The sequence below is a fragment of the Halichoerus grypus genome, chromosome 4 (assembly GCF_964656455.1).
Source record: "Halichoerus grypus chromosome 4, mHalGry1.hap1.1, whole genome shotgun sequence".
In the NCBI taxonomy this organism is placed as follows: domain Eukaryota; kingdom Metazoa; phylum Chordata; class Mammalia; order Carnivora; family Phocidae; genus Halichoerus; species Halichoerus grypus.
This window is the reverse complement of record NC_135715.1, coordinates 185,018,643-185,041,402: the sequence shown is the minus strand read 5'-3', so window position 1 is coordinate 185,041,402 and position 22,760 is coordinate 185,018,643. Positions and strand designations below refer to the sequence as shown.

At 38.8% G+C, this 22,760-nt stretch overlaps 1 protein-coding gene across 10 annotated transcripts in view; it reads right to left on the bottom strand.

Annotated features, from left to right (window-relative positions):
• The window catches only part of SP100 (SP100 nuclear antigen), a 95,974-nt gene that overhangs the window by 57,782 nt on the left and 15,432 nt on the right, over positions 1–22,760 (bottom strand). For all 10 annotated transcript variants that reach the window (XR_013447404.1, XM_078071442.1, XM_078071443.1 and 7 more), the window contains exons 2-6: positions 7,211–7,373; positions 5,688–5,856; positions 2,819–2,902; positions 929–991; positions 119–268 (exon numbers count right to left, since the gene is read on the bottom strand). Coding sequence is in view for 9 of the 10 variants with exons in the window: in XM_078071442.1 (XP_077927568.1) it covers positions 119–268; positions 929–991; positions 2,819–2,902; positions 5,688–5,856; positions 7,211–7,373 (629 nt within the window). In the remaining variant the exon portion in view is untranslated. The remainder of the gene's footprint in view (positions 1–118; positions 269–928; positions 992–2,818; positions 2,903–5,687; positions 5,857–7,210; positions 7,374–22,760) is intronic.

The following is a 22,760-nucleotide window of genomic DNA, read 5'->3' as shown; positions in this document are numbered from 1 at the left end:
CATGAGTTTCCCCTTCTTTGTTAATAGATATTTCCTTGAGTTGGGCACGACTCCATTCTCTGCCACCATGAAGGACTCCTTAGCCCCTCTAAACTCATGCAAACCCAGGCAGTCTTACCTGCTGGCTCAGATTCTTGGGCACACTCCTCATTTGCTTGTTGGATTTCTAGTGCATCATTTTTGTCACTGGTTGTATCTGTTCTGTTTGCATTTATCTTTTCTGGTTCACAGAGGTTCTCCAAGAGTCTATTTTCAGGTGGGGTTGTACCTAAACCATGTTTTAATTCATAGATATTTTATTTGCCCTTTGCATCAATCAGGGTACAACAGGAAAATAGAAATCACTCTAAGCTTTTACAGCACAGGGAATTTCATTCAGGAGGTTGGTTATACAGTTGATGGAAGAGCTGAGAAGTCCAAATAGAAGAATGCAGTAACCGGAAAAATACTTAACAGGAAACTGTGGGAGGGACTGAGGGTGGGCCCAGAGGTCAGGGTCACTGGGTGGATAGAAGCTGGTCTATGGCTGGCCCGCTTGGTGGGAAGTGGTATCATGGATGAGATGCAGCCACACTCAGAATTGTGGACAAAGGCAGTGATGGGGAAATATCCAGCTTCTCCCTTTTTCCCACTCTCCGATCTCTTGTTAGGGTCCCATGTCAGGAACCCAGCAGGAAGCCAGCAACAAAGGGAGCTAACAAGTAGGTCCACAGAAGCCAGTGGCCAGAGATAGAGGGCAGAGCAGAACAGGGGAAGGTAAGGAATGAATCCCAGGGCAAACACCCCAGGACTTCCTTACAGAAATTGCATTAGTAAAGACAGAGATTCTGGGCAATCAGTGATACAAAAAAGCAGCCCCCCACCTCCCAGCACATTCCAGAATGGGACAAGAACACAAAGGATCAGAAAACAGTCAACAGGAACAGACCGTGGTAAGATGAGGATTGTGGGCATGACCAGGTCAGTCTTCGATATGAGTTTTCACCAGTTCCTAGGGGAAGAAATTGAAAGTTCATTTCAGAAATTAAAGTATGGTCTGTACCATTCTCCCCTAATCCCCTTTTTATAAAGCAAGAGTTGAAGATCCTCCCCAGGTAACCATACAGAGACCGTGTGGACTTGGTAGATCCCACACAACCCTTGCAGTCAGACCCCAACTGGCAGAGTGGAGGATTGGGGTCAGCTGCAACCCTGGCTAAGAGGGCTTTGGCCAGGCCATCTCACTGCATGTCCCACACAAGTTACTTGAGTTAACTGGTGATGGCTTATCCTGACTCCCATGGCCATAGTGAAGCTGCCTTTGTCCCCAGAGCTGCCCCTGACCAGTGGACTTACTCAGTTCCTACAAAGTCCTGCTGACTCGTCCCCACTTCCTCTTCCTCTACACCCTCCCTCTACACATCTGTTCAGTCTGTCTCATTGGCCTTTCCTTGAGGATTCCATGTCCGATTCTCCTCTACGTCCTCCCATTCTTGGTATTCTTCTTTCTGTATCTTTCTCTGCATATATTTCCCAATTTTTGTCTCATGCTTCTGTCTTTTCCATTAGATTACTGGAGTGGCAGTACAGGGTTAAGAATGCGGGCTCTGTCACAGCCAAAAGGTAGAAACAACCCATCACTAACTGATGAATGGATAAGCAACATGTAATAAATATATCCATACAAGGGAATGCTCTTCACTAACAAAGAGGAATGAAGAACTGATTCATGCGACAACATAGATGAACCTTGAAAATATTGTGCTGTGTGAAAGAAGCCAGACATGAAGGGCATGTTTATATGATTCCATTTACATGAAATGTCTGGAATAGGTAAATCCACAGAGACAGAAACTAGATCACTGGTTGCCAGAGGCTAGGCAAGAGGGGCACAGGGAGTGATATGGAGCTTCCTTCTGAGGTGATTGGAATGTTTTGGAACTAGACAGAGGTAGTGGTTGCACAACATTGTGAATGCACCAAATATCATTAACTGTACACTTTAAAATGGTTAATTTTATGTTATGTGAATTTTTACTTCCATTAACACACACACACACACACACGCGCGCGCGCGCGCACACACACACACACAGGCTCTGGGTTCAGAATGCCTGGGTTCACCCTTGCTCATCTGACCCCAGGCCAACTACGCACACACTGTCTCCAGATTTCAGTTTCCTTATCTGCAAAATGGGCATAAAAGGAGTGCTAACCTCCAATGGCAGCCTGAGCACTAAACCTACAACTGCCTGCACAAATGTTCAACCAGTGAGATGTTAATAACACAGCTATTTCTATTGTGTCTTTTAATCCTTTCTTCTCTTTCATTTCCCTCCTTCTCTCTCTCAAAGTACCCACATCCTCCCTTCCATCTTTCTACCACTTCCTCTTTTCTCTCTCTGTGTGACTGGCTTTCTCCTTGAATATCTGGGCTCTTGAAAAACATCCCCACATTGAAATCAGTCCTTCCTCCAACATTTGATGTTGACCATGGGCCCAGGTTCTTAGCCCTTAAGAGTTTCACACTAATATTCTCCTACAGGGACTTTTCTAAATCACAATTACTTCCTGGCAGTTAATCTGCTTAAATCTGGTTTATTGACACTGAGTTTCTGTCCTGTCGCCTTGGTTATTGGGCCAACAGTCTCTTGTCATAGCTACTCCTCCAGGATTTGGGCTCTGCTTAGACATTCATGCGAACACCCCTCCCTGCCTTTTCCTTGGTCCTTAATATTTCTTCCCTGATTCCCCAAATACACTCAGGACTTGGGCCTGAGTTCCCTTTCTCCTTTTCTTCTTTGTAGATGCAAATCGGTGTTTATCGGGTTGCAATCACCTTGCCCAAGCCTCAGTTGGTTATTAGGACTCTTGTCCACCTCTTCTTCATCACTTTCTTGGTAATTAATTTTCTCTTGGATTGCTAAAGAGAGGGAGATGGAAGAAGGCAATTAGGGATCCCATCAGAGACCAGACACAACATCTCAAAATTACACAGTTAGCAACTCCCATCCCCCAGGTCACTCGAGCTCAGTGCCTCTGATCCTTCTTGTAAAGCTCCCCCATCATCCCTGGGATAGAAAAGAGAACTCCCAGCAAGAGAGTCTATGTTTCCCACACAGAAAGGAGCCACTCCAATGTAAGGATAAAGGAAACATCATGATCCCATTACTCTTGTAAAAGAATTTGTGGATGGCCAGGAAAAGCATATATCAAAATAAATAATAGAAGTGAAATGTGTTTCTGAGCCATTCAAACTGAAAGAAAGAAATAGGGATTTCCTTTGGAGAAGAGCTAGGCTCACAGAGAGATCCATGGGTATGAAAGAGAAAGCCCATCTGCTCTAAAGATGCTGCTAGACCAGAGGAGGGTTGGGGCAGGGAGGGTGAGTGCTTCCCAAAGAGACAAAGCAGAGGACACCTGGAGGAACAAGACAGACCTCCCAGGGGCCAGATCCCAGGAACAAAGGAAGGACACTCTGCAGCTCTGAGCAGGGAGCACAGATAGCTGTGCTGGAGGACCACCCCACAGGCCTGCCCCAGGGGTGGGGAGGTCCCCAGTCAGGGGAGGGAGGGACACCAGCCCAGCGCCCCTGCCTGTAGGTGACCCAGCACACATGGGAGGAAGGAAATAAACCATAAAGCCTGGAGGGGGGAGGAGGGTGGTATCTGCGGGGAGTCCAGGGAGGAGGGGACACCACGGAGGTAGGGAACCTGCTGCTCCAGGGCCCATGGAGGGAGCTCCTCCTGGGGCTGGGCCCGCAGGGGTGAGTTGCACGGGACAGTGGGAGCCAGGTGTGCTTTGTCATCCCAGGACCTGGCCTCAGACTGTGGCAAAACCAGGTGGAAGATACAAGGAGAACAAAGGGAAAGGTGAAGGGGGCCTGTGTGCATGTATATGGTCCCATGGGGGCTCAGGGAGCTCTGAGCATGGGATGAAGGTAGGGACTGAGCAGCAGGAGAGGGTGCACACCCCAGGCCACAGCCCCCAGATTCTTGGCTTTGGATCACTGACCCACAGCTCCCATGGACAACAGTGTCTGGGAGGCGACAGCTGCCATCTCCCCAGGGGCAGGTGGGCAGCAGTGAGTGTAGGTGCAGGTCACCCCAGCTCGGGGAGCCCCGGAACCTAACACAGGTGATGTGGACACTGAACCTGGAAGGGGGGGGGTCGCTGCAGTCCATGGAGAGAATCAGAGCCCCTGAGGTGTGGGCAGGACAGGTAACCACCATTCCCTCTGTTCCCATGGCCCGGGACATCCTGGTTACAAATATAATATTGACTTAATTGCCTTTATTCGATTTCTAACTGGACTGACTTGCTGTAGAAATTATTTTGTTCTTAATTAGATAAGGTTACTATTGACACAAGTCGACAAACCACATGCTTTATACCTGCTTTTTAATTTTTTCTTGTTTATAAAAACTGTTGATATCTCTTTATTGCCTATTAATAAAATTCCAATTGCTTAGCTTTATATGGTAGACTTCCTAAAATTTTCTTCAAATTTATCTCTCATGAATCAGCTCCACAGTCTGCTTCTCACTCTCTGAGAAAAATTGAATTTGTCTTTGAAGACACACTAGATCCTTTCACACTCCATGCCTGATCCCATAGTGCCAACCCTCTTCAGGACACGGGAACATTCTTCTTATGATGTCTCTATCCCTTATCTGGAGAACTCCACTGACACCAAACTGTGTTGGAATAAAAAGTTTCTTAGGCAAGTCAAAAAAAAAAAAAAAGTGTATATATATATATATATTAAGAGCATTCTCTTAAACTCTTGCAGGCCTTAAAATAAATTAAAATAAAGTTATTTTAAAAATAAAATAAAAATCATGCCTTCCCAGGAAAAAATTGAGAATCAAACCTTTAGTTTTGTATAACACCTGGCAGAGCATTGGTTTTGTGATTATTTGAATAATGTTTGTTTCACCCCTTGTGGAGAAAGAGTTAACAAAACCAATTCTCCTTCTTTAAGGGTAAATGTGACCTTGGGTTAACTTTCTGGCTCATTACTCTGGAAACCTGATGAAGATGGCTTTTCTTCTACTAAAGCCAACATTGGCCGAGTTAAAACCTAGCTTAGCCCTAGTTTAGGGTCAAAAAATGACTGGTAAGTTACATGTGGATGGGGAGGGACTATCTACAGACTACAAAGTGCACTTTGGTCTTCCTTCAAAGTGGTGACTCTTATGACTTGGCTTGTCCCTTGTAGGGTCCCTGAACGTTATGACTACAGCACTGTTACGTGACCTATTGATACCCATGGGCATGGTGCTGCTAAGCCAGGGTGGATCCTACATCCACAGCCAAGCTGACACTCGAGGCGGGTAGTAGTCAACTTGGTGGACTGCTGTGTGGGTCTCCACAAGGAATCCCACAGAAGAGGAGCAACTGATGCTGCCCTGTTGGGATGCTGTGTTTCCTGTCATTTGTCCTTCTAAGTAAATCTGATGGCACTTCGGCTCTGGTTGCCCTGTGAGTCTAAATGCCTAGTTAAGCAGACCTCTACTCTAGGTGAGTGTTGTACCATAGCCATTATACCATAAGCTTTGAGAAGGTTCATGATTTGTGTTTTCTCTACTGTTATATCCCCACTGCCCCAGCATTGTGTGTGGAACGTTGTAGGAGCTCAACATATACTTGTCCAAAAAAAAAAAGTTGGCCCTGGATATCAAAAGGTAGATAATAAAACTAATTACCATATTCGAAGCTCCTATAAATACGATTTAAATCAGGGTATTCTTGCATGTTGACCTCGCTGAACAATGCTTCCAAAAGTGGCAAGTCAAATGTCTTCTCCAGTTCATGGAGAACATTATACACCACTCTTTGTACAGGGATCAGGTTTCTACAAGAATCTTGACAATCCTTTAAAAATATTGAATGGAGAGAATATAAATACAGACTTCCAAGTTACAGAAGAGCCCTAGAAAGTGATTTTATGGGTAATGTCTTCCAATTTCCTCCATAGGTATCTTCTCATATAAAGTTTTAGAATTTCTATTTATTTGTATAGATACTAAGTGAAACAAGTAAACCCTTCCTCCTTAAAAATACTCACGTGTGAAACAGATCTCCTCACCTTCATTTATATTAGATGTAAGTAAGAGCAATTTTGAAGAACAACAGTGGGTTCAAAGTTAAATGATATGTAGCCCTTTAAGAACCTGGTCAGATATTTTAGGAATAGACTAAGAGGTGATGAGCAGCTGTCCTGTTGTATGGACGACCTTACCCTTTCCCCAGGACTGACTTGGCCTGGAAGAACTCAAGGAAACCAGGTGACAGTTCTCCTCTTTTATGAATTTGGCCATAGAGAAAGCGTATTCATCCAGCAAAGAGAAGACTTGAATCTCTGTATCTCCAGCAATGCCTATTGCTAAAATCAAACCCAAATTCTAAAAGTCCAGAAATACCATAAAAAAAGAAAGAGAAAAAGAAAAAAAAAACCTAAAAACTGAAAACTGCTAGCGAAAGAATAATAATCATCAATTCCCAAATTTTGTCCTAACAGGACATCAACTGCCTGTAGGTTTTAATGTTCTCAGATCTAAGCACTCAAACTGATGTCCATTGAAATGATATGTGTTGAGAGATGAACTATGAGAGACTGTGGACTCTGAGAAACAAACAGGGTTTTAGAGGGGAGGGGCGAGGGGGGATTGGTTAGCCCGGTGACAGGTATTAAGGAGGGCATGTACTGCATGGAGCACTGGGTGTTATACGAAAACAATGGATCATGGATCACCACATCAAAAACTAATGATGTATTGTATGGTGACTAACATAACATAATAAAATTTTTAAAAAATGATATGTGCTATTATTTTATTAAATTAACTCATTTAAGTTATACATCAATTCATTAAAATTACCTTTAATTCTCAGTTTATGTTATATTCTACGCATTCCTACAAAGCATTATATACATCTATAGAGCGCTCCTGTTTCAGATTCAGCCCACTCGATATGCTCTTCAGCCCAACTCCAGGGGGCAGCACAGAGCACCATTCCTTCAGAGAGAAGCAAGATTGTCCCTGGTGACAACTGATTCTCCTTTTCCTTTTTACCTTACAGGAACACTTGCAACAATACTTGAAAAAGTCCCCACTCATAGGAGACTCAATCGGTTAGTTGTGCTTGATGTTTGGGTCCAGGATATCAAAATATAACTTCATTTGGGGCCGGTTTACCAGATCATGACATAATAAACATCACTTACGTCATACAGTTTATTGGTGATGAGTTCACGGTCCCGGAGGCACTCAAAGAAAGGAAATGGCTTTTTTACTGCATTTGAAATCTCCACCTTGTGTCTTTTGAAGTGTTTGAATAGAGTCTCATAGATAAGTCTGTCATCAATGTTCTGGTCTTCTGTGGATGCCCTAGGAAGGAAGGATACTATGTGAAAATGGTCATCCAGATTCCAAGATGCTTGTGGAGGCTGTAAGATTTATATATGAAGAATAAGCTGGGAAAAACTAACATATATAAAGTAAATAGTGCTGAGCAGAGACAGAAAAAATGGAATTGAAATAATAAGCAAAGATATGCTGAAGAAAGCACGGAGGTTAAGAAAGACTTAAATGTGGGACTGAAAAAATCTATTCCAGTCTGTCTGGATCAAAGCCATTGTAAAGATACCTTCACATATCTGAAGTATTTTTGTAATTAAAAAAATTTAAATTTAAACAAAATTGAGATGGAGTGAACAGAGGAAATGAAAAGCAATGGAATAAACTATACTCCAATAAAACAGTTTTGGAAAAAGGAAAGCAATGGGATAGAAGTCTAACCTTGAAAATACTTAACAACTGAGAGAAAAAAAATATCAGAAAGCTAAAAACCAGCTCTCTCCCTATAGCTGTTAAGAGAAATGCCATCCTACATTATAAAGTTAATTTATAAAGGATAAGATGTGGTTAATAGTGACATGAAACAGTATAAATTGATAATTTCACAAGAATATCAAACATTTTTCCTGGGACATCTGGTCCTACTTTGTGTTAATATAAATCTGTCTGTGTTATTGTTATATATAGTGAATCTTTTCAGGCATTTGAATTTCAGAAATCACTGATGTTTCCTGTGAAAGTAATTTTAAACTTGAGTCTATAATTCCAATTTTTAGTTGATCATTTTATTGCTCTGATAATAATGTTTTAATCAACATCTTGTATTATGAAGACTTAGAAGCTTTCTTTGTCAAACCAGAAGAGAATTATTGCCACTTCCCAAGTACTTAGTATGCCTCAGGGAATAATAACGTCAAATTATTGTGTCAAATTCCTGCAAAAGAAATGTTCCAGGTCAAAGATTGCAGATTGAAAAGAAGCATTTGTCTTCTCTTTCATTAAAAGCCCTGCTAAAACGATAATAAAGAAATTGGATTCACAGTGACAAAGAGAACGGCGGGGCAATGAGCACAAGAGAAATTTCAACCAAAATCTATATGACAAAAGTGGTCAGAAGAGTGCTAACTGCTGTTGTAGGTGGAGGATGCTTCCAGAGGTCAGAAAAACACCGGTATGCCCTGAAGAACCCTGAAGAGGCAGTAGAGATCACAAGTGAGACATGGTGCTGAAAACTTATGTTATTTTTTAAATGGAGAACAGAACAGTGCACCTCTAACCCCTCACCCTACAAGCTGACCACCTAGAGCCAGGCAGCCTCTCAAAGGCAAACATTGCTGACCTTTCTGTCACCATGTGTGAATTTTGCCTCTTACTGGGTTTCACATACGTGGAATAATACATCATGTATGCTTCGTGCCTGGCATTTGCTCATCATCCATGCTGTTGGATGAATGGAAGTTTGTTCCTTTTTGTAGTTGAAGGTATTCCATTGTGTGGACCTACCGCAATCTGCTTATTCATTTTCCTGGGATGGACATTTAGCTTGATTCCAGTTTGGGACTTGTATGATATAAACCTGTTGTTCTTGTACATGTCTTTTTATGGCATGATGTTTTCATTTCTCTTGGGTAATTAGGAGTGGATCATTGCGTGAGTATGTTTAGCCAGTTTAGAATCTGCCAAACTGTTTTTCAAAGTCTATTAGAGATAGTTTTTCTAATTTTAGCAATTCTCATGAGTATGATGTGGGATCTCATATAGTTTTAATTTGCATTCCTTTAATGACTAATGATATTGAGCATGTTTTCATATGCTTATTGGCAATTCATGCATCTTTTGTAAAGTGTCTGTTCAAGTTTTTGACCCATTTATATTGTTTGGTTGTTTTTTACTACTTATTGATGTGTAGCAGTTTGTTTTATATTATGGAAAGAAGTGTTTTTGTTTAATTTATGTATCACAAACATTTTCTTCCAGTCTGTGGTTTACTTAACCGTGTGTTTTGATGAGGAGAAATTTTTAATTTTGAGGAAGCCAAATCCATCAATTCTTTTCTTCTGTGGTTCATAACTTTAATAATAACTTTAATGTACTAAGAAATCTTTGCCTACCACAAGTTAATGAAAATATTCAAAAAGCAATTTGTAATGTAAGCATGGGTCTATTTATGGATTTTCTATTCTGTACCACTGATCTATTTGTTTATCCTTATGCCAATAGCAAATTGGCTTGCACACTATAGTTTATAGAAAGTCTTGAAGTCAGTTAGGGAAAAATTGTCTTGGCTTTTCTAGGTCTTTTGGTATTCCATATGTCTCTTAAAATCTATTTGTCAATTTCTAGAAGAAAAGCCTTTTGGATTTTTATACAGTTTGCATTGAACCTTCAGATAAATTTGGTTACAAATGATATCTTAACAATATTGAGCTCCAATCTGTCAACATTGTATAGCTCTCCATTTATTTAGTTTTCCTTCTAGAAGTGTTTTCAGTAAAGAAGTCATATACATCTAGACTGGGGAATTTAAGAAACAAAACGATGAACATAGGGGAAGGGAAGGAAAAATAAACTAAGATTAAAACAGAGAGGGAGGTAAACCATAGGAGACTCTTAACTATAGGGAACAAACTGAGGGTTGCTGGAGGGAAGGTCGGTGGGGGGATGGGGTAATTGGGTGATGGACATTCAGGAGGGCACTTGATGTAATGAGCACTGGATGTTATATGCAACTGATGAATCACTAAATTCTACCCCGATACTAATAATACACTATGTGTTAACTAAATTAAATTAAAAAAAAAAGAAGTCATACACATCTTTCATTAAACTTATTCCTAACTAGAAATGGTGTTGCTTTTTAAGCTGGTATTGCTTTAAATGGTATTGTTTTTTAAATTGCTTGTTATAATTGGATGGGAATAAAACTGGTTTTTGAAAATATTAACCATGTATTTATAACCCTGCTAAATTCTTGTATTCCAGTAATGTATTTGTAGATTTTTTTTGGATTTTATAGAAAATAAATAATCATGTCACCAGCAAGTAAACTCCTTTACTTTTTTTTTTTCCAACAATTATTTCTTTTTCTTTCTTATTGTACTGATTAGGAGTTTAGACACAATGTTGAAGAAAAGTAATGAGAGTGGACATCCTTGTCTTGTTTCCAATCTTAGAAAAAAAGCACTTAGTATCACCATTAAGTATGATGTTTGCTGTATACACTGTGTGTGTGTGTGTGTGTGTGTGTGTGTATTTTTAATGAGACTGAAGAAGTTACTGTCTATTCCTAGTTTGCTGAGAGTTTTCTCATGGACAGATGTTGAATATTATCAAGTGCGTCTGCTGAGATATTTATATGATTTTCCTTCTTTATTCTTTAATTTAGTGAATCACATCAGTTGATTTCCAGAGCTTTCTCTTAAGTAGGAACAGATAACCACAGGTCAGCAGAGTTTTGAAAAAATTCTCAAATATCAGAAAGAACAACATACAAAAAGAAAAAAAAGTTATCCTAGGAGAAACAGAGATATTGTAGGAAATGAGAAACTTTCAAAACCTCTAATATTTTTTAGAGATATTTGAGAATACACACTGTACCCCAGGATACAAAGAAAGAAAGTGATTATGGTCTTACATAATTTTTATATTGATTTTTGGAAATTTACTAAAATTTACTAAAATGGTTGTAAAATAAAGTTGAAGAAGTTTCCCAGAAAAGTAAGAGATTAAAAGGGAAAAAAAAGTAGATTTGAAAGAAAATATGAGAGCATTAAGATAAATTTAGGTGGTCTAATAGCCACCTAATTGGAGTCAAGAAAGCTGTGCAAGGAAATTGCAGAGGAGGAATATGTTAAGAGAATTACTTAAAAAGATACCACGGAGTAGAAGGACATGAATTTTTTTTAAAGGGTACTTAGAAAAATGAATTCAAAAAGACATAAACCAAAGCACCTCGTTATGAAATGACAACACCTAAAAAACAAAGAGAAAAACTTAAAACTCCAGTAAGAATCAAGAAACTGGTCAACTATGGAGGAATGACGGCAAGAATAACTTGAGAGTGACATCTCATCAGTAACAGTGACTGTAAAGCCAGCTCTTCAATACTCAGTGCTAATCAAGACAACTTCAGATATGTAAGGCTCAGAAATTTTACTTTACAAATATCCATCTTGAGTGTTTTTCCTACAATTTTCTTTATTTCCTTTATGTATATAAAAAGTTTTAAAACTAAGTCACCTAGTATGGTTCTAGTTTATTTATTTATCTAATAAATAGATGTCTGATACTGAGCAACACACACCCAGTCTTAAAAACATTTAATAGGGGGGTGCCTGGGTGGCTCAGTCAGTTAAGTGTCTGACTCTTCATTTTGCCTCAGTTCATGATCTCAGGGCCATGAGACAGAGCCCTGCATTGGGCTCTGCGCTGGGTATGGAGCCTGCTTGAGATTGTCTTTCTCCTTCTCCCTCTGCCTCCCCACACTCACTCTCTCTCTTTAAAATAAATAAATCTTTAAAAAAATTCAACGTGTTGGATTCAGAAAAAGAGGCATGTAATCCAATATTGAGGAAGATGTGAAAATTAGAAACCAGTGGATCTAATCCCAGAAACATTAAAAAGAAACCCAAGATGGCAGTCAAGCAGCAGCTCAAGGACATTCTCTGATTGGAACAAATGATGATTACAAGGTACAGATGAGTGCAATGAATGACAGTAATATCGTAAGGGATGGGAAGAAGGAATTGGGAATACTCCGTTACAAGGTATCTGTGCTACAGATGAAACGGTATAAAGTGTATACTGAAATCTCTAGGCAACCACTAAAAACATTTGAAAAGAACTACAACTGATATGTTAATAGAAGAGACAAGATGGGATCATATAAAATGCTAACTTAAAACCAGACAAGGCAGAAAAAGAGAAGGAAAAAGAAACAAAGCAAATGCAAGGAATAAGGAACAATAACAAACATGGTAGATATTAATACAGTATATAAATAATTACACTCAGTGTGAATGGTCTAAATACTAATATTTTAATACTAAATATTAAAAGCAGAGATTGTCTGTGGGGGAACTAAGATGGCGGCATAGTAGGAGGACCCCAGGTTCATCTTGTCCCTCGAACACAACTAGATAATTATCAAATCATTCTGAATACCCAAGAAATCAACCTGAGGACTGACAGAACAAACTGCATGACTACAGGGAGAGTAGAGGCCACACTGAGGAAGGTAGGAAGTGCAGAGACATGGTTTAGGGGAGATACAGATACAGATCATGGGTGCTGCGGAGAGGAGGGAGCCCTGGTTGCGGAGAAAGTTGAGAGAGAGAGAACACAGGGATACACACAAGGAGAACACTTCCCCAAAGCCACTGGCTGGGAAAATGAGAAGGGTTGATTTTCATGAGTTCTTACAACCAGCGGGGCTTGAAGACTGGAGTTTTAAAGGTTGGTGGGCGTGGTGAGATAGAGCCCTGAGGGTGCCGCCTTGCTCCTGGAGGGAAGGCAGGGAAACAACCCTGGGACAGACGGTGCAACATGAGGGTCACCTGGGCAGGCAGTGGGGAGATTATTCACTCTTCTTGGAGCACGTCCCTGAGAGGTAGCATTCACAGAAGTGCCTCTCCAGGGACAAAGTTGCCAGTGAGCACATTTCTGTCCCCCACCCCTCAGCCTAAGCACAGAGCCACCTGACTAGGGCAGCTCAGTCCCAAAAGGTCAGTCTAGCCTGCTTGCTCCAAGTCCCAACCCCTGCACTCTGGCACGACTGCCCTTTTCAGTTAGATCTCCCTCAGTCCCAGCACAGTGAGACCCTCCCTCAGAAGACCAGCATAGGCTCCCACTACAGCACATCCCTAAAGTTTTGAGTTTAAAAAATGTTATTTATTTATTTTTTTAGAGCAGAATAGAGAGAGCAAGTGCAAGCAGGGGGAGGGGCAGAGGGAAAGGGAGAGAATCCCAAGCAAACTCCATGCCAAGCACAGAGCCTGACACAGGACTCAATCTCACGACCTCCAAATCATGACCTGAGCTGAAATCCAGAATCAGTCACCTTACCAATGAGTCACCCAGGTGCCCCAAGTTTGGAGTTTTAAAAGTCAGCAGGTTTGGCTGGGATAGAGCTTGGAGGGCACTGTGCTGCTGCAGGAGAAAAGGCAGGCAAGCAACCCAGAGGCAGACAGCATGAAAACAGCTATCTGAAAAATGCCTGGGATGCACAGGGGGAGATTATTCACTCTTCTAGGAGTGCTTTCCTGAGAGCAGCAAGCATGGAGACCCCTCTCTGGGGACAAAGCAGCTGGCTGGTACCATTTCCCTCACCCACCCCTCAGCATAAACACAGAACCACCTGCAGTAAACAGCACAGCACTGACACTGGCTGCCTAACCTGCTTACACCAAGTCCCACATCCCTGTGCTCTGTCAATACTGCCCTTTTTGGTCAAGTTCGCCTCAGTCCCAGCACAATGAGCCTCTTCCCTAGAAGACCAGCAGAAACCCCTGCCCATACCATGTCTCCTTACCAGATTGTTCTGTTCTAGTGGAAGTAGCATCAGGTTTCATTTAACAAGCAGACCTGAGCACACCTAGTTAAAACTTACCACAATCTGACCAAGGACCAAACACTGCCCAGTGCAGACAAGGAGAGCCTCTGAAGATGACTAACCTGAAGGATAGAGCAGCCAAAACACAACAGCAGAGTGCACATAGCACACACCAGACACACTCCCTGAAACACCAGGTCCCGGACACTGTATGACCTTTTCTTCATAAAGCCATTACTCTCAGGAGCAGGAAACATAATGGGTTTTTCTAACACAGAGAATAAGACAGAGACTTAGATAAAATGCCAAGATGGAGGAATTCATCCCAAATGAAACAATGATAAGGTCACAGCCAGAGATCTAATTGAAACAGATATAAGTAATACACTTGAGGGAGAATTTAAAGAAATAACCATAAGGATACTCACTGGGCTTAAGAGAATGGAAGACTTCAGGGAGGCCCTTACTGCAGAGATGAAAGAGTTAAAAAACAATCAAGTCAGAAACGAAAAATATAACAACTGAGATTTGAAACAGAATGGATGTGATGACCATGATGGAAGAAGCAGAGGAACAAATAAGTGACATAGAAGATAAAATAATGGAAAATAATGAAGCTGAACAAAAGAGAGGAAGAATAATTACAGAAGACGAGAATAGACTTAGGGAACTCAGTGACTCCATAAAGCATAATAACATTCTTATCATAGGAGTCCCAGAAGAAGAGAGAGAGAAGGGTGCAGAAAATTTATTTGAGGAAATAATAGCTGAAAACTTCCCTAATCTGGGGAAGGAAACAAGACATCCAAATCCAAGAGGCACAGAGAACTCCCATCAAAATCAACAAAAGCAGGCCAACACCAAGACATATTGCAATTAAATTTGCAAAATATAGCAATAAAGAAAAAATCCTAAAAGCATCAAGACAAAAGAAATCCCTAACTTACAAGGGAGGACCCATAAGGTTAGCTGCAGATCTCTCAACAGAAATTTGGCAAGCCAGAAGAGAGTGGCATGATATATTCAATGTGCTGAATGGGGAAAATCTGCAGCCAAAGATAATCTATCCAGCAAGGCTATCATTCAGAATAGAAGGAGAGATAAAGAGTTTCTCAGACAAAAAAACCCAAAGGAGTTCATGACCACTAAACCGGCCCTGCAAGACATATTAAAGGGGACTCTGAGTGGAAAGGAAAAACCTAAAGTGAAAAGACAAAAATGGAACAGAAAATCTCCAAAAACAACAGAACAAATAATAAAATGGCACTAAATGCATATCTATCAATAATTACTCTGAATGTAAATGGACTAAACTCTCTAATCAAAAGACATAGGGTATCATAATGGATTAAAAAAACAAGACCCATCTATATGCTGCCTACAAGGGATTAATGTTAGACCTAAAGTCACCTGCAGATTGAGAGTGAGGAGATGGAAAAACATTTCTCATGCAAATGGATGTCAAAAGAAAGCCAGAGTAGCAATACTTAATCAGACAAACTAGATTTTAAACCAAAGACTGTAACAAGAGGTGAAGGACACTATATCATAATAAAGGGGACCATCCAATAAGAAGATCTAACAATTGTAAATATTTATGCCGCCAACATGGGAGCACCCAAATATATAAAACAATTAATAACAAACATAAAGGAACTCATTTATAATAATACAATAATAGTAGGGGACTTGAACACCCCACTTACATCAATGAACAAATCATCTAAGCAGAAAATCAACAAAGAAAGAATGACTTTGAATGACACACTGGACCAGATGGACTTAACACATATATTCAGAACATTCCATCCTAAAGCAGAAGAAAACACATTCTTTTCAAATGCACATGGGACAATCTCCAGAATAGATCACATACTAGCTCACAAATTAGGCCTCAACAAGTACAAGAAGATTGAGATCATACCGTGCATATTTTCTGACCACAATGCTATGAAACGAGGTCAACTACAAGAAAAAATTTGGAAAGACTACAAATACATGGAAGTTAAACAACATGCTGCTAAACAATGAATGAGTCAACCAGGATATCAAAGAAGAAATTTAAAAATACATGGAAAAGACAAAGACAAAGGGGTTTCTGGGTGACTCGGTTGGGCGTCCAACTCTCAGGTCATGATCTGAGGGTCATGAGATTAGCCCCGAGCTGGGCTCTGTGCTAGGCATGGGGCCTGCATAAGATTCTCTCCCCTTCTCCCTCTGCCCCACCCCCCCATGCTCATGGGCAGTTTCTCTCTCTCTCTCAAAAAAAAAAAAATACATGGAAACAAATGAAAATGAAAGCACTACAGTTCAAAACCTTTGGGATGCAGCCAAAGCAGTCATAAGAGGGAAGTATATAGCAATGCAGGCCTGCCTCAAGAAGCAAGAAAAATCTCAAATAAACAACCTAACCTTAAACCTAAAGGAGCTTGAAAAAGAACAACAAACAAAGCCTATGGCCAGCAGTAGAAGGGAAATAATAAAGATTAGAGCAGAAATAAATGATACAGAAGCTAAAAAAACAATAGAACAGATCAATGAAACCAGGAGCTGGTTCTTTCAAAAAATTAATAAAATTGATAAAGTCTTAACCAGACTTACCAAAAAGAAAATAGAAAGGACACAAATAAATAAAATCACAAAAAAGAGAAGCAAAATAACAACCAGCACCACAGAAATGTAAACAATTATAAGAGAATATTATGAGAAACTATATACTAACAAATAGGGCAATTTGGAAGAAATTGGTAAATTCCTAGAAACATAAACTACCAAAACTGAAACAGGAAGAAATAGAAAACTTGAACAGATTGATTACTAACAAAGAAATTGAATCAGTAATAAAAAATCTCCCAACCAACAAAAGTCCAGGGCCAGATGGCTTCACAGGTGAATTCTACTAAACATTTAGAGAAGAGTTAATACCTATTCTTCTCAAACTATTACAAAAAATAGAAATGGAAGGAAAACTTCCAAATTCATTCTATGAGACCAGCATCACCCTGATCCCAAATTCAAAGACTCCATTAAAAGAGAGAACTACAGGCCAATATCCCTGATGAACACGGATGCAAAAATTCTCAATAAAATACTAGCAAATCAAATCCAACAGTACATTAAAAGAATCATTCACCACAACCAAGTGAGATTTATTACTGGGCTGCAAGGGTGGTTCAATATTTGCAAATCAGTCAATGTGATACACCACATTAATAAAAGAAAGGGTAAAAAACATATGATCCTTTCAATAGATGCAGAAAAGGCATTTGACAAAGTACAACATCCATTCATAATAAAAACCCTCAGCAAAGTAAGGTTGGAAGGAACATACCTCGATATAATAAAGGCCATATACAAAAAACCTACAGCTAATATCATCCTCAATGGGGAAAAACTGAGAGCTTTCTTTCTATAATCAGGAACAAGACAGGGATGTCTACTCTAACCACTGTTACTTAACATAGTACTGCAAGTCCTAGCCACAGTAATCAGACAACAAAAAGAAATAAAAGGCATCCAAATCAGCAAGGAAGAAGTCAAACTTTCACTATTTGCAGATGACATGATACTCTATATAGAAAACCCAAAAGACTCCACCAAAAATTTGCTAGAATTGATACACAAATTCTGTAAACTCACAGGATACAGAATCAACATACAGAAATCTGTTATATTTTTCTACACCAATAATGAAGCAGTGGAAAGAGAAACCAAGGAATCAGGCCCATTTACTATTGCACCAAAAACAATAAGATACCTATGGATAAACCTAACCAAAGAGGTAAAAGATCTGTACTCTGAAAACTATAAAACACTGATGAAAGAAATTGAAGAGGACACAAAGAAATGGAAAAACATTGCATGCTCACAGATTGGAAGAACAAATGTTAAAATAGTCTATATTACCCAAAGCAATCTATACATTTAGTGCAATCCCTATCAAAATACAAACAGCATTTTTCACAGAGCTAGAACAAACAATCCTAAAATTTGTATGGAACTACAAAAGACTCCAAATAGCCAAAGTAATGTTGAAAAAGAGGGTTCCCTGAAAACTGAGGCATCACAATTCCGGACTTCAAGTTGTATTACAAAGCTGTAGTGATCAAGACAGTATGGTACTGACACAAAAACAGACACATAGATCAATAGAACAGAATAGAAAACCCTGAAATGAACCCACAACTACATGGTCAATTAATCTTCGACAAGGCAAAAAAGAATATCCAATGGGAAAAAGAGTCCCTTCAACAAATGGTGGTGGGAAAACTGGATAGCAACATGCAAAAGAATGAAACTGGACCACTCTCTTACACCATACACAAAAATAAATTCAAAATGGATTAAAAACCTAAATGTGAGACAGAAAACCATTAAAATCCTAGAGGAGAACACAGGCAGTAACCTGTTTGACATTAGCCATGACAACTTCTTACTAAATATGTCTCCTGAGGCAAGGGAAACAAAAGCAAAAATAAGCTATTTGGACTTCATCAAAATATATTTGCCAATGATGTATCTGATAAAGGGTTGGTATCCAAAATCTATAGTGAACTTTTAAAACTCAACACCCAAAAAACAAATAATCCTGTTAAAAAATGGGCAGAAGATTATGAATAGACATTTTCCCAAGAAGGCCAACAGACACATGAAAAGATGTTCAACATCACTCATCATCAGGGAAATAAAAATCAAAACTACAGTGAGATATCACTTCACAGCAGTCAGAATGGCTAAAATTAACAACACAGAAAACAACAGGTGTTGGCCAGGATGTGGAGTAAGGGGAACCCTCTTGCACTATTGGTTGGAATGCAGACTCGTGCATCCACTCTGGAAAATAGTATGGGGGTTCCTCAAAAAGTTAAAAATAGAACTACCCTACAATCTGCAATTGCACTACTAAGTATTTAGCTAAAGAATACAAAAATACTATTTCGAAGGGATACATTCATCCTGATGTTTATAGCAGCATTATCAACAATAGCCAAATTATGGAAAGAACCCAAATGCCCATCAACTGATGAATGGATAAAGAAGACGTAATATATGCATATACACATACATGCAATGAAATATTACTCAGCCATTAAAAAAGAATGAAATCTTGTCATTTCAAACGATATGGATGGAGTATTATGCTAAGCAAAATAAGTCAGCCAGAGAAAAACAAATACCATATGATTTCACTCATATGTGGAATTTAAGAAACAAAACAAATGAACACAGGGAGAGAAAAAAAGAGAGGAAAACCAAGAAACAGACTCTTAACTATAGAGAACAAACTGATGATTACCAGAGGGGAGGTGGGCAGAGGGATGGGTTAAATAGGTGATGGGAATTAAGGAGGGAACTTATTGTGATTGTATGTAAGTGATGAATCACTAAATTCTACACCTGAAACACGGTATGTTAACTATCTGGAATTTAAATAAAAACTTGGAAAAAGAAAAAAAAGCAGAGATTGACAAAGTAACTACAAAAACAAGACCTACCACATACTGTCACCAAGAAAAAACCCATAAATATAAAGACTCAGGTTAAGAATGGAGAAAGAGGTACCATGCTAACACTAACAAAACAAACAAACAAACAAAAAAGATGGAGTAGCTACATTATTTCCACACAAAAAAACTTCAGAACAAGAAAAATTATCAAGGAGAAAGAGGGCATTTTGTATGATAAAGGGGTCATTTTCCCAAGAAGACATAACAATCCATAACATATATCTTCGTAAACACACAGCATCATATTATGTAAGGTAAAAGTTGATAAACAGTAATAGAAATAGATGAATCTGTTACTGCAGTTGGATACATGAAAAGCCCTTTTTTAGTAATTAATAGATCAAGCAGGTAGAGAAGCAATAAGAATGTAGTAGACCTGAACATCCCTATCAATCAACTTGATCTATTTGACATTTTTGAAATATTCCATCCAACAGCAGCAGGATACACATATTCCTCAAGATTACATAGAATAACAACCCTCACTAAAGTAGACCACGCTATAGGCCATAAAACACATCTTAACAAATTTAAAAGACTAGAAATCATAAAAAGTATGTTCTCAGACAACACAGGAATTAAACTACAAATCAATAACAGAAAGAGGTAGAAAATGCCCCGTATTTGGAGATTTAAAAATACACTTCTAAATAATGCCTGGGTCAAAGAAGAGGTCTCAAGAAAAATTTAGAAATATTTTGAACTAAATAAAAATGAGCATACAACTTATCAAAATGTGTGGGATGCAGGGGCACCTGGGTGGCTCAGTCAGTTAAGCATCTGACTTGATTTCAGCTCAGGTCATGATCTCAGGGTTGTGGGATTGAGCCCTGCATCAAGACTCTGTGCTGGGTGTGGAGCCTGCTTAAGATTCTCTCGCTCTCTGCCCCTTCCCCCACCCCGCTTGCTTATGTGTGTGTGCCCACACTCTCTGTCTCTCTCTTTCTCCAAAAAGAAAAAAAAGTGGGATGCAGAAAAAGCAGGAATCAGAGAGAAATGCATTCCATTAAATGCATACATTAGAAAAGAAGAAAGATCTAAAATCAGTAATCTATGTTTCTCCACTTAGGAAACTGGACAAGGAAGAACAATTTAAGCCTAAAGAAGTAGAAGTAAGAAAACAAAAATTAGAGCAGAAATCAATGAAATTGAAAATAGGAAATAAAAGAGAAAATTCCACAGAACCTAAAGCTGGTTCTTAGAAAAGATCTATAAAATTGATAACCTTCTACCCAGGCTAACCAAGAAAAAAAAGAGAGCGAAAAGACACAAATTACCAATATCGAAGTGAAAGTAGAATCATACAACTGATTCCATTGATATTAAAAGGACAACAAAGGAATACTATAAATAAATGTATTTCCACAAATTTGATAAGTTAAATAAAATGAACAAAATCCTAGAAAACCACAAACCCGCAAAACTCACACAAAGAGAGACAGGTAATTTGAATAGGCCTATATCTACTTTTTAAAAAACTGAGTCAGTAATTAATAACTTTGAAAAAGGAAAGTACTAGGTTCAGGTGTTTTCACTGTGTAATCCTACAAAACATTAAGGAAGAAATGATGCCAATTTGCCACAGTCTTGTCCAGAAAATAGAAACAGAGGGAACACTTCTTAATTTCCTTCTATGAGCCCAGCATTATCATAATATCAAAAGCAGATAAAGACAAACTATAGACCAATATCTCTCAGAATATATATACAAAAGTCTTCAAGAAAATATTAGCAAATCTCATCCAACAATGTAAAAAAATTATACATCATGATCAAGTGGAATGTATTCTAGATATGCAAGTCTCCATTCAATATTCAGAATCAATCAGTGTAATCTACCATGTCAGCAGGCTAAAGAAGAAAATCTGAATGATATCAATTGATGCAGAAAAGTCACTTGACAAAATCCAACACCCATTCATGTAAAAACTCTCAGCAAACTAAAAATAGAGAGGAACTTCTTCAACTTGAGGACGAACATCTTCAAAAAACCCTATAGCTAATGTTATACTGCAGAGAACTGTACAGTTTCCCCTAAGATCAGGAACATGGCAAAGATGTCCCTTTTATTACTCCTATTCAACATCTTACTAGAAGGCAGTTAGTGCAAAAAAAAAAAAAAAAAAAAAAAAAATCCAAAAAAATTAACATTAGAATTTGGGAAGGAAGAAATAAAATTGTTTTTATTTGCAAATTAAATAATTGTCTATGTAGAAAATCTCAAATAATTACCAAAAAAAAAAAAATCTCCTTGAATAGGTAACTATAGCAAGGTCATTGGACACAAGGTTAATATACAATGATCTATTGATTTTGTATATACCAGCATTGAAAAATTAGAATTTGAAATAAAATAAAACACTACCATTTACAATAGCACAAAAAATGTGAAATATTTAGGTATTAATCTAACAAAATATGTACCGGGTCTATATGCAGAAAATTATTCTAGAAATCACAGGTTTACTGAAATCAGACCCTACAAAACCCTATGAAATGCTATAAAATAGAATAAAAAGAAAACATAGCTTGCATTTTTTTGAGAGAAAAAACAAGGAAAACAATAGGAGAGGAGTTCTAAAAGTTAAAACAGAGGGGCACCTGGGTGGCTCAGTTGTTGAGCGTCTGCCTTTGGCTCAGGTCATGATCCCAGGGTCCTGGGATCGAGCCCCACATTGGGCTCCCTGCTCTGTGGGAGGCCTTCTTCTCCCTCTCCCACTCCCCCTGCTTGTGTTCCCTCTCTCACTGTCTCTCTCTGTCAAATAAATAAATAAAAAATCTTAAAAAAAAAAGTTAAAACAGAAAAAATACACATATGAAAATATATTATTTAAAATATTAAATGGAAATGCCAAAAAAAATAGATGATATTGAAAGGCACAGATGAAAAATGGAATCCAAGAAGAGACACAAAAAAGACAAAGTGACACAAAACTTGTTAAAATCAAAGATAGGCAAATTATGGTATTCAAATGTAAACAAAACAAAAAATAAGGGTATTCATAACCATATCAAAGCAAAAATCAAGAAACAGATAATGGAACAAATGTTTTATGGATGTTGAAAAACATTTCACCTCTAGTTTTTGACTCTTCACATATTCAAAAAATGATCAAAAAATACATGCTCTGGAGGCTCCTGGGTGGCTCAGTTGGCTAAGCATCCGACTCTTGATTTTGGCTCAGGTCATGATCTCAGGGTAGTGGGATTGAGCCTTGAGTAGGGCTCTGTGCTCACTGGGGAGTCTGCTTGAGATTCTATCTCTCTTTCTCCCTCTGCCCCTCCCCGCAGCTCTTTCTCTCTCTCTCTCTCATAATAAATAAATAAAATATTTGAAAAGTATACAGGCTCTGGATAAAT